We start from the raw sequence: 16,115 nt of genomic DNA, 5'->3' as shown, positions 1-16,115 counted from the left end.
TAAAAATTAATTTGCGCACTTTAATTGGAAGCAGCCTACTGCATGAAAGAAAGGAGAGCAGAGCAGGCAATTTGTGCTCCGAGCTGATTGAATTCTTTGTCAGGTAGGTATCTTGGACTTGGCCGCCTATCCTCCTGAGCCCCTCTTTGCAATATATTACAACCCATCTCTGACTGGTGTTCTTTGAAAGGATCAATGCTATTCCTGCTGAATCCCTGGAGCCCAGAGTTTCATTGATCTTGGGACTTGACATTTCTCATTACGTGCTGTAGCTTCCAACAAGATAGTCACAAGAGGGGCAAGTCAACATTGTTGTCTCTTCAACAGACACTTAAAATACATTGGGACCCAGCTCAAAATCCAGTCTGCTTTTAAAGGTGTAGTTTTCACGTTTATACCAGATATGAGGTGCTTTATAGAGAGCTTGTTGATGCATGCATATGGAATTTTAAAAATCATAGCAATAGGCAAATTTGAAAGAGAGTTTACTGTTCTTTCCAAATAAAATCTACAAATATTCATTGAGTAATATGTATAAGACCTTGTTATCGTGATTCTTCTATTTTACTTTTTAAAAACAGTCTTTTAGCTCATGTATAAGCATTATGCAGACTATGAAATGAGAAGCCCATTGGAAAGGAGACTCCAGCTGTGCACACATCCCTTCCCTGGGCTCCCATTGTGTAAGCTTCAGCTCTGGACACTGACCCTCCTGCCAGCCACAACCTGTCACCAAACATCTGCCAAATTACATCCCTCTCTTTGTTTGTACTCAGCCTTCTTTTAAAATGACTGTCCTGGTGCCCAGCTCCACAACCACCACTAACCAATGGTATTATAAGAGATGAAAGCATTGGCAAAGAATAACCCAGAGACTATATATATATGTGTGTGTGTGTGTGTGTGTCTGTGTGTGTATATATAAATATATTAGATGAATTTGTCTCACTTCTCAGAGCAAGGAATCTTAACTAGGGTACTGAATATTAAACACCTTCTCATTAAGTATCAGAGGAAGCATGGTTACATGTGTAACAATTCTTAGCCCACAGAACTTTCTGAGGGCCAGATGATAATGTCTGTAATGTAACATCCCCAGCACAGCGCCCCTTCAGGGATAGACCTCTCAGCCATCCCATCCCCTCAGCCTAACATCAGGAGACATCATAGGGTTCGTGACTAAGAAGGGGGCTGCTTGCCACTCAGTCTCTGCCTTTCTTTTCCCTTTATGCAGCTGAGGCTGCAAGGGTCTCAGCCTGGGTCAGAAACAATATTTAAAAACCAGAGGAAGGACTAACACGTTCTCATGATTGGAGAGTTTCAGATCACAGACCAGGCGATCTCTGGGCGTTATGCCAAACGCTGCTTCCTTGGGAAAGGTAGATGGATTATACTATTGATTGTTTTGGGAAGATGACAGTAGGAGAGTAAGGTACTGTGAACTAGATCCAGGTTGAGGACTTCAAGGGAAGAGATTTTCCCTGTGACAGCAGTGCTCAGGGGACAGTGTGGTCAGTGTCATCTCTGAAGAAAAAGAAAAACTTAGAGTGAATGAATAAATAGGTTTATATATGTGTATATATATATACATATATAAAATAGAAGACATATATGTGTCTTTTCAGTTTTTCATTGGGTACTCTCTGAGCGTATACTAAAATGAAACCACATCATGGGACATTTTCCACCCCATGGAATGTTTTTATGTGAGTTACCTTGTGACCTGTGAAAAATGTGGGCCCAGACATATTTGGTACTTGGCCAGACCTCTGCTCCAGCTCTGTAAGTGGCTGAGGACACTGTCTTGATAAGGGACTCCTCACTGACACGGTTCTTCTAAGCTATCCCAGCAAATATCTAACGTAATTTTTTAAGATAAATCTTGAAATCACAGCAGTGATGAAACTTCTGCACCCTTTAATTAAATCTCATATTTTAGAATTTCAAGTCAAAACTCCATCATATTTTATGTAGGCATAAGGATGAATGAAAATACCTCCTGCAGTGACTCTGCAATGACTTCACAAAGGTCATAGAAAAATCTGAATATCATATATCATCGAGAGATCCATCTTCTGACTCCAACAGAACCACACTGGGGATTGTAGATCTTAGAAACTCTGCTGTTTTTGTTTAGTTCTAATTCAGAAGGACCAAAGCTTCCCCTGCACCTTAGTAGTCCCACAAATGAGGTTTAAAATAATAAGCACCGCGAATAATCTTTACTGTTATCGTTTCTCTAAAAGCCATAGACTATCTCACTGAAAAAGCTCTTCTTGTTGGTTCTGTGTGAATGGCAGCATCTAATATCTTTGTACTTTTTTCATCAATTTTGAAAATATTGAAATGACTTTTGATGAAAATGAGTTTGAATCTGTTTATTATAAGCCTTTTGTATTTGGAATTTCCAAATGCTTGCCTGTGAGAAATCTGAAAATCTTCGTCATTCATGGTAATTCCATCACACAGAGAGCTCTTCTGTTGAGGAGAAGACTGGGCATTGAGGGCGATGGTGCTGTGGTCCTTAGAGGGGAGGTCTCACCTGCACCTCCCTCTGCACTGGGCCCTTTAACCCTCAGCTACATCCATCAATTGTGATGTGACAGTGACAGAATATTCCCAGGATTTTGAATGATTGTTGGGCTGTGTGACATCTGTCCCTGGCAACAAAATGAAATATAGGGAATGTGCTTTCCCCCTGCTGAAGGTTCCAATGCAGAACCCTCTGAATAGTATTGTGCTTATTTTTCTGTAGCTGAAAGAGGGAAACAATGTTTTCAGTGGCCCTAAACAATATCCCCTAGTAGTTAAGCTCCACAGTTTATTCAAATGATCTGGGGAAACTGTAACGAAAACTAAAACATCTTAAACTTTCTAAATCAGAGGGATGCCTTAGAAAAACTTACTTCCTGATAGAAAATATATTACATACATAGGGAATTTTTTTTTTTAATAAGAACATTTTTTTTTTAAAGATTTTATTTTTTTCTCCCCAAAGCCCCCCAGTACATAGTTGTATATTCTTCGTTGTGGGTCCTTCTAGTTGTGGCATGTGGGACGCTGCCTCAGCGTGGTTTGATGAGCAGTGCCATGTCCGCGCCCAGGATTCGAACCAACGAAACACTGGGCTGCCTGTAGCAGAGCGCGCAAACTTAACCACTCAGCCACGGGACCAGCCCCACATAGGGAATATTTTTAATATTTTTATACTTTTTTTGAATTCCCTGCGATATGACTAGATTGCTTTTTACTTTTTCTGTAGCCTATAAGGGAAAGGCTTTATATAAATTGTATATACACAATTTATATACATGTGTATAACGTATATATGTATGTAAATTGTATTTAACACATAATTTCAGGGTTTTTAATTCACCACTCTGAGAAAGTAATCACTTAGAAAAATTAGGGATGATGTTACACATGATATCTTATCAGTACTTGACCTCATTTTACCAGGGAACTCAGGGCATCTTTGAAGCATAATTTTATAAATTGTATAAATGTGTTTCAGACAAATCCAAGACTACTGACAAATGTAAGTGGATCCTCTGCCAAAATTCAAACACATTATAGCAATATACGTTAATTTAGAATAAGATGACTAATGTGGGCTGCCAGCCCCCTTCCACACTCCGTCTAAGTAAGAGATGCCTCAAAAGCAAAATGGAGGCTGATAGATCTGAGAAAACTCACTTAAAAACTGTGAACCATTCCTGGGGAGAAAGAAGATGGCTGGGTCTGAAGGAGGAGATATTGGCAGGCCAGAGGGAAGGAGTGTTGGGTGCCTTGCTGGGTAAGGTGCTTTGGTTATGTCCTTCCCTCCCAGAATTTTCCTGGAACTATTGTGGCCTTCCCCTCTCCCACTGTGGGGCAGAGAATTGGAGCACCAATCCAGCTGCTCAATGCTGTAGGGTCACGTCAGTGCCTAGGGAGGGGCCATCCAGGAGGCAAGTGCAATTGACAGGCCTGGAGCATTCACTTCCCCACCCCCACCCCCACAGTGAGAGCCCCAGGAGCTGGAATCCAGGAGACAGCTCTGCAAAAGAGCAGTGTCAAGACCAAAGCACAGGGTGGTTCTCTGAGAAACAAGATAGGAGAAGGGGGTCACCTCCATCCAGAACATGAGCCCACAGAGAAAAGCTGGCCAACACGCAAGGAACTGAAGCACTATGAAAGAAAGATCCCAAACTCAACAACCAGGTGAAGTAGGGTGAACGGAAGAGAAACATACAGAACTTTTTTAAAAGGCATAGTATTCTCTGAGATATAAGAAAGGAGGCGTTAAAGTGAGGTAATAGTCTATATTTCTTAAGCTAGGGAGTAAGTAGAGGGCATTCATTTTTATTCTCTTAATCTTATACATATGTTATAAATATTTAATACGTAATTAATTTTTTAAAAATTAATTCTAAAAGCAAAGGAAAATCAAGTAGTTGTGTGGAAGCTGCCAACTTGAATTTGTGAACTTGGATAAGAAATAAATTAGTCTAAATAATGATCCTCAAACTTGAGTAATTCACTTACCCCTTTTAAAGAGAACAAAATTGTCATTAACACCAAAAAAAAAAAGCCCTGACCAAGGAATGTGTTCTCAGACCCCCTGAACCTAGTTTGAGAAATACTGACTTAATTAGCTCATCTTAATTTTAAAGCATATTTCAATTTTAAGTTGCCACAGGCTAGATTGGACTGCAAAGAGAGATTTCATCTTTGTCACTGGTTTAAAAAATTGTACACTATCGTCTAAGTTCAAATCTGAAATTTAAAATTTTTCATGAATCCTTTTACACCCAAGAAAATATCCACGGATCTCAGGGTACATAGACGCTAGTTTGAGAAATACCGAGAATTCTGGGAGAGTTACAGTTTCAAGACCAAGTTACAGCCTGCCTTTTCAAGCAGAAAAAGTAGTGGTCAGTGATACTGGCAACTTCAACTGAAATAGTGATGTTTTTATATATGCACAAAGGCATATGTACATATATTACTTTCTCTTTGCTAAGATGATACTGTAGAATCAACTAAGCAATGCATCAGGATAAACATGTGTCATACAATATGAGTCTGCTAGAGCTGTTTAAAATTCAAAAGAGAAGGCGAGAAATAGGCAACGGAAGACATTAATGGGTGCGATGTTGTTAATGGAAAATAGAAATAGTCAAATATGACAAGGCATTGATAAATATTTGTTGAATCTGACTGGGTGGTCCAAATTGTACTGTTAATACGTGTTTCATGTCCTTCCTTCTGATGGCCCTGCCTTCAATGGAATGTCACGTCACTGAGTCTTTCAGTCTTCCTGTACTGCCCAGTATGGCCAACACTGGCTTTCTTTTCCCATCTACCACAGGAACCACTCAAAACCCTAACCAGGTTGGAACCATACCCCATTCACCTTCCGAAACTCCTCTCTGACTTTCTGTTGTTTTCTTTTCCTCCACTCTTGTGCAGCCCAAGACTATAGAGATCCCTCAGTTCCATCCCAGCTGGTTTTTCCAAACAGCTTTCCCAGTACAACAATGTGGGGCATGATGTCCTCTCCACTTTGCTGATCCTTCTCACACTGTCTTACATTCATGAAGTTTATTCACCAAATATTCTGATTTTCTCCTTGTTCATATGAGGATTTTTTGATTCTGGCTTACTCCGTGCACATATGTTTGTTCATCACACTTGTCATCGTTGAGTGCCTCCAGTGTAAGCCTGTGGAAGACCATGGTGGTTTGATGTGTTCTAAATAGTTCCAGGTTATGCCTTCTATCGCTTTATACTCCCAACTCCCAGCCTGCTGAGAAGAATGCCTGTCACTCCGAATGCATCCCGGGGATGAAGTGAAGGGGAAAGCACTTCACAGTGAGAATGCTCATGGCATGTAATTCAGCTGACCTTTTTTAGCTAGGTTCACACCAATAAAGTCAAGTGGAAAACTAAGATGATCATCTCTTCTTTCCTTCACTCCTTTCTTCCCCCCACACCAAAATCAAAGCATCTCAGCCTGTTTTGTTGGAGATTTTAAGGAACAAGTTTTAATGGGTTTCAAAATTGGGTAGTTCTGGGTTCAGTTCCAACTTGCTAGCTGTATGAACTTGTGCAAGTTGAAAAACCTTACGAAGCCTTGGGTTTCTAACCTATAAAATAGGGATAATAATAATACCTACCTCATATGAATGTTGTCATAATTAAATGAGATAACACATGCAAATGCCTTGGTGAGCTTGATGTCTGTTTCATAACAATAATCAGGAAAAAGAATAGCAGTCACCGCTGTTGTAATGGTCTGAGCACTTTACATTTGTTAACTTAGCCAGTCACCTAAACAACCTGTGTAATGGGTATGTGGTTATCCCCATTTTACGGATGAGGAAACAGCAGAGGTTAAGTAACTGGCTCATGGTCACACAGCTGGTAAATGTCCACAACAAAGATTAAAGATTGTCATTTTGCATGTGTGATTTAATGGTCTAGCTCTTCATTTCTGCCGTTGGTCTGTGCTGACTCACTGCTGCTGTCTCCTTGCAGGTGACTATCCTGCACCAAGAGCTGTGCTCACGGGCCACGATCATGAAGTTGTCTGTGTTTCTGTCTGTGCAGAACTTGGACTTGTTATCAGTGGTGCTAAAGGTCAGAAGACATTTCTTTTATTTTTGGGTCTTAAAATCTACCATTTTCTCAAGTTAACCATGATTTATGATTTGTTTCCTTTAGGAGACTCTCCATAGACAAATGTAATCCCTAAATTATTTGCAGCTGTTTTGTTTTATTATTATTATTTATTAGTACTAATATAAAATATATGTAAAATTTTATGTAGTATTTTGTGGTCACCAGCCAGAACACTGGTAGATTAAACTGCAGCACATCTATATGCAGCCATTAAAAATAACATTTAAAAGACAAGGGGAAGAAATCCATGAGGCATAATGGGGGCAGGGGTGGTCCTGGGGGATCAGGTTGGTCATCAGACATAGGCTTGGGTCCTCTTCCCTCCACAAGTCCTTTTCTTCGCAAGGCTGGGGTCTCTGTAGAGGTAGGTGGGGACGGAAACATGATTAGTTAGTTCTTTTGACTTTTTGTGGAGGAAAAGAAGAGTCAAGAAGCTTGGGTTCTCATTCTGGCCCAGACACCCATTCTCCATGGGAAGGCTCAGGGGCCTGAAGGAGCCTAATGCTTAGGAGAAACTGAAAGAAAACCAAAGGGGCTGAGTGTAATGAGGACCAACAGATTAAGGAGAGAGAAGGCTGAGGAGGTAGGAGGGGCCAGTAGCACAAGGATTTACGATTTTTATTTTATTATAAGTATGGTGGGAAATCATTGAAGTTTTTTAAGCAAGGTGGTTAGATGATCAGATTTGGTTTTTAGGAACTTGTTCTGGTTGCTTTATGGAGAATGGATATAATGTCTGGAGGCAGGGACAGTGTCTTTTTCATTTTTGTATCTGAGAGTAAATAACCCAGAGATGGACACATAGGATATTTTCAGTAAATTTCTTTTTAATTAAAAAAATAGTAATAATATGTACAATATTATTCTATCCTGTGAAGTGAAAAAAAAAAAGAAAAGGAAAATAAAAGACACATAGTAGGCATAGGGAAAAAATGTTAATTTTTCTATAGGTAATGGATGATGTTGGAGGTGATTGCTATTTTCTTTCTTTTCTCTGGTTTTCTGTAATGCACATCTATTACTTTAGTAATCAAGAAAAAATTTAAGTATAGCTTTATAATGTCTTTTGTTTTGTGAAATATCTACCTACTTAAATCAAGTGGTTGAAAAATAGAAATGTAACTCATCCATAGTTTCTGTGGGGTTTTTTTTGGAGGGGGGAGGGGACACGTAATATCAAACTATATTAGCCAATCATTTTTATGAACTTGACCAGTGAATTTTTTATCTTATCAACACAGTTTCTACCAGGGGAAAAAAACAATTAAAGCAAAATAAGTCTTTTACACTCTTGCCTCACTATTTGCCTCATTAGTGCCTCACTATTCATTTATTTAAAAGAGGAGAAGTGTTTCTATAGTCTGAATTACTTGATTAATTTTCTCTATTTTGCCTTTTACATTTTACATGTAGACTATAGGAAGGTAACAGCTGTTATTTGATAGTAATGTATTCATGTGGTACAATGTTAAAATTTTGATGACCTGAAGAAAATTAGCAATTGTTTTGATAATTCTTCTTAACTTTGAAGAAAAATTTCTAAAAACACATTAAGACAAAACTTCTGAGACACAGTCTTTTATTCTCACACACTCTATGAACTATACCCTTTTTTTATGAAATATTATCTCATGAAGGAAAAGACCAAATATTCACCTAAAAGCTTGGCAGATGCATTTGAGTTATTTAACAGTTCTCTGTATTTGTTCTGTTGAAATCTAACATCAGTGCTTAGCTCTTGCCAGCGCTCTTCTTTTCTTTTCTACTTCTTTCAACAAATCTGAGTGTATATCCAGGCACGTTTGCAGATTTGTCAGAGCCGGTGTATGGCTTGTCATCACCAGTGACTCTGGCCATTGGTTCCCCCACTCTGCAGAGGGCCCTTGCCTTGTCCACACGATCACTGGAGATTTGCTGAGAGCCCTCGAAGGACCAGAAAACTGCTTGTTCCCACGCCTGATTTCCGTCTCCAGCGAAGGCCACTGTATCATTTACTATGAACGAGGGCGGTTCAGCAATTTCAGCATTAATGGGAAACTTTTGGCTCAGATGGAGATCAATGATTCAACACGGGTAAATCTGCATGTTCAATGCTAACTAGGAACTGAAACCAAGAGATTAAAGACTGACTATTTTACATTAAGTGATTCATAATAGAATTCCTCTGGTATCCAGATAAATGTGTGCTGGTTTTAAAAGCATATAAATTCATGTAGATTGATGCTTTGAGCAATTCAAAGTTCATTTAATCCCAAGTAATTAAGTCAGTGAATTAGACTTTGGAGATGATAGCTGTTGTTTGATTAGAGGTCAGACCCTTAAGATTTTTCTTAAGCTCCTTTTACAAACAATTGTTCCAGCACTGCACCCCCTGACATTAAAAGTGAGTTTATTGTCAAATCGGCCCTGTGGCCAAGTGGTTAAAGTTCCATGCACTCCACTCCAGCAACCTGGGTTCATGGGTTCAGATCCCGGGCACAGACCTGCTCCAACCAGCCATGCTGTGACAGCATCCCACATACAAAATACAGGAAGATTGGCACAGATTTTAGCTCAGGGCTAATCTTCCTCAAGCAAAGAAAAGAGGCGGATTGCCAGCAGAAAATCAGCTCAGGGCAAATATTCCTCACCAAAAAAAAAAGTGAGTTTATTGTCAGAAGATCTTATCTGTAGAACCTGAGACCAAAATTACATGTACCAATTGCCCTTCACTCACCAATGAATTGTGTAATTGCTGGTTTATCATTATTAAAGACTGTTTTGAAGTATGCTTCTGCCTGCCATTTATCCTAAAAGTCGTGGCATTGTTAATATTCAGGACTTAACAGAACATCATGTTACTTAATTCTGAAGTTCTTCCTGGATTAGATTGATAATATTCTCTTTGGGACTTCTGTTATTTTGTAACTTAAATTGCTTTTAATAAGATCCTTTGTTTATATAAGAAATTTGATGAATTCCACATTGGAAATTTGTGGACTGAACTTTAGAACACTTGGTCAAACGGCTAAAAGTAGATAATAATTACAAGGGAACCGTATTGAGTGCTTTTCAGTGGTTACCATTGATGTGTGGGAAACTCTGAGAGAAATGGTTGCTTTTCTGCCTTTTCTGAAGGCCATTCTCCTGAGTAGCGATGGCCAGAACCTGGTGACTGGAGGGGACAATGGCGTGGTGGAGGTCTGGCAGGCCTGTGACTTCAAGCAGCTGTACATTTACCCCGGATGTGATGCTGGCATTAGAGCAATGGACTTATCCCATGACCAGAGGTGAGCCGCATCAGGGAGAAATGTAATCACTTGAGAACTATCATCTAGATCCCTTTACATTCTACCAGGGGTGCGACGTGCTGTGAATAAGATTCCAGCATCCAGATGGAAGAAAGGCTAGTGCAGAAAAGGGTAAATTGAGAAGAGTAGGTACTGTAAGAAAGGATTCTGGTAAGAAGGAAACAGAGGAAGAGAGTAAGAAAACAAAAAGAAAGAAATGGATCTGAAGAAGAACAGGCGCATCCAGACACTGCCCAAAGTGTAGAATTCTCCCCACCCAGAATTCTTCTCTGTTCTCAGACCCTCGCCTAGTCTCACACAGGTGTGCCTGGCTTATGTTACGTGAAGGAAACACGTATGTTTCTGCAGAGGTGAGTTTCCACTTAAGGCGCACTTCTAGCTAACCAGTTCCCAGCAAAGCGCGTAGTGGAGACTGCCGCTGGCCTCTGTTTTACAACACACGAAACACTCATTACTTGAAACCATCCCCAGCCCTGTTTTCTTATTCAAGTGTTTCTCCTTTATGTTATTTTGTTGTATTTTATTTATTTCCCTAATATACTATAATCTTTTCTTGGGAAGAATTGATATGAATGTTAATTAATTAATATGATTTCCCATTGTTCCTCAGTTTGCAACAGGATTTAATTATTTCCTAACACTCACCTTTGGGTTTATTATAAATTTAAAGAATATTTGGAATGTTAAGTCTAAAATTTCTAAATTTTAAAAATAAATTCAAACTATAATCTTAACATAGTACATTATTTCTCAATTTTTGCTATATATTTAACAAAAATAAGAAAAGTTTATGAACTAACTTTTTTCATTTATATGTATATTCTAAGAATATTGGTTTTACAATATTATAAATATTAAGGCTTATATAATAAATTTAACAAGGCATCTTCACAATATAGTAAAATGATACTGATGTCATCAAGAAAAACAATGGAATTTAAATTAGTTTGGGGAAAGAATATTTGATATACAGCCTAACCTATTTTTGAAGAAAATAGCAGATTATTATTAGAGTGTTCCAAAATGCTGTAGTCCATATTCATGAATAAATGGAAATGGTTTACTGTGTAATTATTTATATATACATGGATATGTTTCTAAAGTATTTGAAATTGTCTTAAGTAGTTTAAATCTTCACCCTGATAGTCTGATTCACTCATGTTGCAAACATTTACTGCCTCCATCATAGATTAAGCACCATGCAAAGTACGAAGGATATATAACAAGGTTACAGATCCCAAAGAGCTCAAGTAGTCATAGTAATTGTATATGAGGGAAGCAGTAACAGAATGATAGAAGAAGGACGTGATTAACTCTCCTTGAGGAGTGGGAAGGCAGGAAAGGCCTTGTAAGATCTTTATCCTTTCACTAGGCATGGGGAGAGAGGGAAGATGGGAGAGCCTATGCAAAGTCCTATTAGTATTAGAGATCTCCCAAGAGAAGAGATGGAAGATGCTAATGAAGCTTCTATTTCTATTTTAATCTCCTCCTTAATTTCATTTATTTTGTTGTTTTATAATGTCCCTGATATGGAACTGTAGCACATGCACATAAGTTATAAATTGATTGATAAACATATGTGGAGGATGCATACTCAAAAAGTGTTTATCTGAAGAGTTGTCTGATCCAAAGTTAGTAATACGTGGTCTGGCAGTCCACGTGTGTGCAGGATTGAGAACCAAGAATACATTTTCATCGTATCTCCATGAACACAAAACTAAGACTCGGTGAACTTTGAGACATGATATTGACTAGGAAAGCAGCACCCACAGCAGTGACGTGTCACTCCTAACTACTGTCTCTGCTCTTCCAGGACTCTGATCACTGGCATGGCTTCTGGTAGCATTGTAGCTTTTAATATAGATTTTAATCGGTGGCATTATGAGCATCAGAACAGATACTGAAATGAAGAACCAAAAGCCAAATTGAAGCTGAGAGCACAAGTGCTGCATGGAAAGGCAATATCTCTGGTGGAAAAAACTCGTCTCCATCGACCTCCGTTTGTACATTCCATCACACCCAGCAATAGCTGTACATTGTAGTCAGCAGCCATTTTACTTTATGTGTTTTTTCACGACCGAACACCAGCTGCTACCAAGCAAGCTTATATCATGTAAATTATATGAATTAGGAGATGTTTTGGTAATTATTTCATATATTGTTGTTTATTGAGAAAAGGTAGTAGGACGCGTCACAAGAGACTTTTGACAATTCTGAGGAACCTTGTGTCCAGTTGTTACAAAGTTTAAGCTTTGAACCTAACCTGCATCCCATTTCCAGCCTCTTTTCAAGCTGAGAAAAAAAAAAAAACACGTTTGATACTTTGTACATCAGATGCATCTTATTTAAAGGGATACTTTTGTAAAAGTAAAACCTTGTATAAAGAACAAAACGTTTCTTAATTTTATTGTGGAGTTACAACTTGCATGTTCTTTAATCCTGATGTCTTGATGGAACAGGTGTGTTCACACTATGAAACAGAAAGATCTGTCCAAGGACACAGCTTGTATGAAAGGGTGGAATTTGGGCTCAGTCAGTAATTTTCGACATCTTCACTGAAATATGGTTTGCACTTTTTAATCTAAATTCATCCCTTCTAAATAAAATTTGCTCATAAAGCATTTGGATACTAAGCCATTATTTGCCATTTTGGGTACTTTATACAAAGAAAATTCAGCCCTACCCTTCATAATTTGAAGACACAGCAGAAAGGGGGCTTAGGGATGAGGTCCTGGGTTTTATTGTATAAATAGGAGTCACGATCGTTAGTTCCGTAGTAATGACTTCCCAACTCCTGGACATCTCTTCCAGAGTTATCCTGCTGGCTTAGTGTGTGTACATTAGGAGAGGAGAATCTGATGCTAACTTTTTTTGGTTTTTTTGTTTTTTCTCTTTGGTTCTTGAATAGCTTAGTTTCTTTAATAACAAGTCGGACTTTATTATAACAATAACTGAAGTTATTCTTTTAGGTTCTTGTGAAATTCTCACCTAAAGCCACATTCTTAGCCTAAGGCACTTCATCTTTTATGATATAAAATAATGGCTATCAAATGATTTTCCATACATTGTACTGATCAAGTTATACACCCAGGGGTATATACACTTTCTTCATGTTTCTTCTTTGTATATTTGGTGACTGTATCGTCATAGATGTACATATTGTGTCGGTAGGGCTATGAGGCATGTTACAGGAATGTAATTTTCTCAGAATTTACACTCACTTGCAGTCATTTATTTAAAAAGATAAAACAAGATAATGGGTTCTTTGTATTGGCACTTTGCATCAGAAACATATCATTATTTATTGATGTGATTACTTATTTGTTATCCACCTTGTACTAGTAAGTTTTAGCACTGAATTTCTTCTTCATTGTTGTTTGTATTTATGAGATTCTGAAATTCTGGGGAATCAGCGTAATGATTAAGTTATTCATCACCAGGCTGTAAGCAATATCTTGAGTTTGTAGCTTAGAATTGGGAGGATACTGAACATCTGGAAGACAAGTTCATTTCATCTTGAGATCATGGTGAAATATTTTGGATATATAAATTCCTTAAGCTATTGTAACCACGTTTTATTGCAAAGATGTAAAATATGCCAGATGTGTGTGAGTTGGAAATCAAAAAAAAGAAAAATAAAATATGCAAAGAATTCACTGATTGTTTCACACTTCATTGGACATTTCACTTATATGCATTCAGTATGTTGTCATACAAGTTTCAGAAATCAACATTGCCTTGTATAAAAGCCGACAGCATCTACAAACATGAAATAGTGTCCTAATGAGGTCCTGTAATTTGATGAAACATGAGCTACTCTGCCTGACCATCTGGCAGGGATTTGAGGCAGGTGACCAGAGGGAACCAGCCCTTGTTGTTTCTTCCACATAATCCACTTTTTAGGTTGTTTCTGTTTTTTTAAAAGGAGCTAAGTGCAGATGATGGTGAGGGTTTCACTGCTCATTCTATGAATGTTGTCAAATAATGGTATTTTCATTTGAACCATGCTTTCTGGAAATTCATGTCGACCAGGGATGACACAGGTGGAGACTGAGAGACCTGGGTGAGCGGAGCAGCTGCCGACCAAAGCAGGACGGGCGGCTGGAGTGGGGCCGAGGTGGCTTCGGTCACGCAAATCGGCTTGGGCATTGCGGGCAGCAGCCCAGACAGGCCCAGAGAGTGACAGAACTGCAAGTAAACTTCCATCTGCCTTCTCAGGGCAAGCAGCACAGAACCAACAGGGGGCCTGAGAAAGGCTTGCTCCCACCACTGTCCATCATATCCCCAAAAGCAGACACCTGTCAGTCATCATAAGCCGGCTGGCTCTCTCAAGCCAGCCCTTCTTGCAGCCCATCAGTCAGGCAGGCAGCCTGGCTGCTACCTAAAGTGTCGCTTTAAACCAGCCCCACTCCTTCTATCATCTGGACTGTCACCAAAACCTCCTGACCTGTACCTGGGCCTCGCATGAGACCCCTCCCACATATTCCACCCTGCTGCCAGAGGGTCTGGCTACACCACCGACCCAGTCATCCCACTGCTGAGCACTCTGCAATGGCTTCCCCATGTTGATAAACTCTGGTGGGTGAAAAGTCAGCTGGGAAGTCTGTTTTTTTTTTTTTTTTTTTATTAATGTTATGATGGATTACAAGCTTGTGAAATTTCAGTTGTACATTTTTGTTAGTCATGTTGTGGGTACACCACTTCGCCCTCCGTACCCTCCCCCCACCCCCCCTTTTCCCTGGTAACCACCGATCAGATCTCCTTCTCAATATACTAATTTCCACCTATGAGTGGAGTCATATAGAGTTCGTCTTTCTCTGACTGACTTATTTCGCTTAACGTAATGCCCTCGAGGTCCATCCACATTGTTGTGAATGGGCCAATTTCGTCTTTTTTTATGGCTGAGTAGTATTCCATTGTGTATATATACCACATCTTCTTTATCCAATCATCAGTTTCTGGGCATGTAGGCTGGTTCCACGTCTTGGCTATTGTAAATAATGCTGCGATGAACATAGGGGTGCAACGGACTCTTGAGATATCTGATATCAGGTTCTTAGGATAGATACCCAGTAATGGGATGGCTGGGTCATAGGGTATTTCTATTTTTAACTTTTTGAGAAATCTCCATACTGTTTTCCATAGTGGCTGTACCAGTTTGCATTCCCACCAACAGTGTATGAGGGTTCCTCTTTCTCCACAACCTCTCCAACATTTGTCGTTCTTGGTTTTGGATGTTTTTGCCAATCTAACGGGGGTAAGGTGATATCTTAGTGTAGTTTTGATTTGCATTTCCCTGATGATTAGCGATGATGAACATCTTTTCATGTGTCTATTGGCCATATTCATATCTTCTTTTGAGAAATGTCTGTTCATGTCCTCTGCCCATTTTTTGATCGGGTTGTTTGTTTTTTTGTTGTTAAGCAGTGTGAGTTCTTTGTATATTATGGAGATTAACCCTTTGTCGGATAAGTGGCTTGTAAATATTTTTTCCCAATTAGTGAGCTGTTTTTTTGTTTCAATTCTGTTTTCCCTTGCCTTGAAGAAGCTCTTTAGTCTGATGAAGTCCCATTTGTTTATTCTTTCTATTGTTTCCCTCAACTGAGGAGTTACAGTGTCCGAAAAGATTCTTTTGAAACTGATGTCAAAGAGTGTACTGCCTATATTCTCTTCCAAAAGACTTATTGTCTCAGGCCTAATCTTTAGGTCTTTGATCCATTTTGAGTTTATTTTGGTGTGTGGTGAAAAAGAATGGTCGATTTTCAATCTTTTGCATGTGGCTGTCCAGTTTTCCCAGCACCATTTGTTGAAGAGACTTTCTTTTCTCCATTGTAGACCCTCTGCTCCTTTGTCGAAGATTAGCTGTCCATAGATGTGTGGTTTTATCTCTGGGCTTTCAATTCTGTTCCATTGATCTGTGGACCTGTTTTTGTACCAGTACCATGCTGTTTTGATCACTGTAGCTTTGTAGTATGTTTTGAAATCGGGGATTGTGATTCCGCCGGCTTTGTTTTTCTTGCTCAAGATTGCTTTAGCAATTCGTGGTCTTTTGTTCCCCCATATGAATTTTAGGATTGTTTGTTCAATTTCTGTGAAGAATGTTCTGGGGATTCTGATTGGGATAGCATTGAATCTGTATATTGCTTTAGGTAGTATGGA

General features: G+C 39.0%; 1 protein-coding gene across 10 annotated transcripts in view; it reads left to right on the top strand.

The window, feature by feature from the left end:
- The window catches only part of NBEA (neurobeachin), a 679,748-nt gene extending 666,136 nt beyond the window's left edge, over positions 1-13,612 (top strand). For all 10 annotated transcript variants that reach the window (XM_046664612.1, XM_046664614.1, XM_046664615.1 and 7 more), the window contains 4 exons: positions 6,523-6,624; positions 8,543-8,739; positions 9,784-9,935; positions 11,770-13,612. In XM_046664612.1, the coding sequence (XP_046520568.1) occupies positions 6,523-6,624; positions 8,543-8,739; positions 9,784-9,935; positions 11,770-11,860 (542 nt within the window). In that variant the 3' untranslated portion in view covers positions 11,861-13,612. The remainder of the gene's footprint in view (positions 1-6,522; positions 6,625-8,542; positions 8,740-9,783; positions 9,936-11,769) is intronic.
- The last annotated feature ends 2,503 nt before the right edge of the window (positions 13,613-16,115 follow it).

The sequence above is a fragment of the Equus quagga genome, chromosome 6 (assembly GCF_021613505.1).
Source record: "Equus quagga isolate Etosha38 chromosome 6, UCLA_HA_Equagga_1.0, whole genome shotgun sequence".
NCBI classification, from domain to species: Eukaryota; Metazoa; Chordata; class Mammalia; order Perissodactyla; family Equidae; genus Equus; species Equus quagga.
Note: the sequence above shows the minus strand (reverse complement) of the source record. Positions and strands in the feature narration are given on the sequence as shown.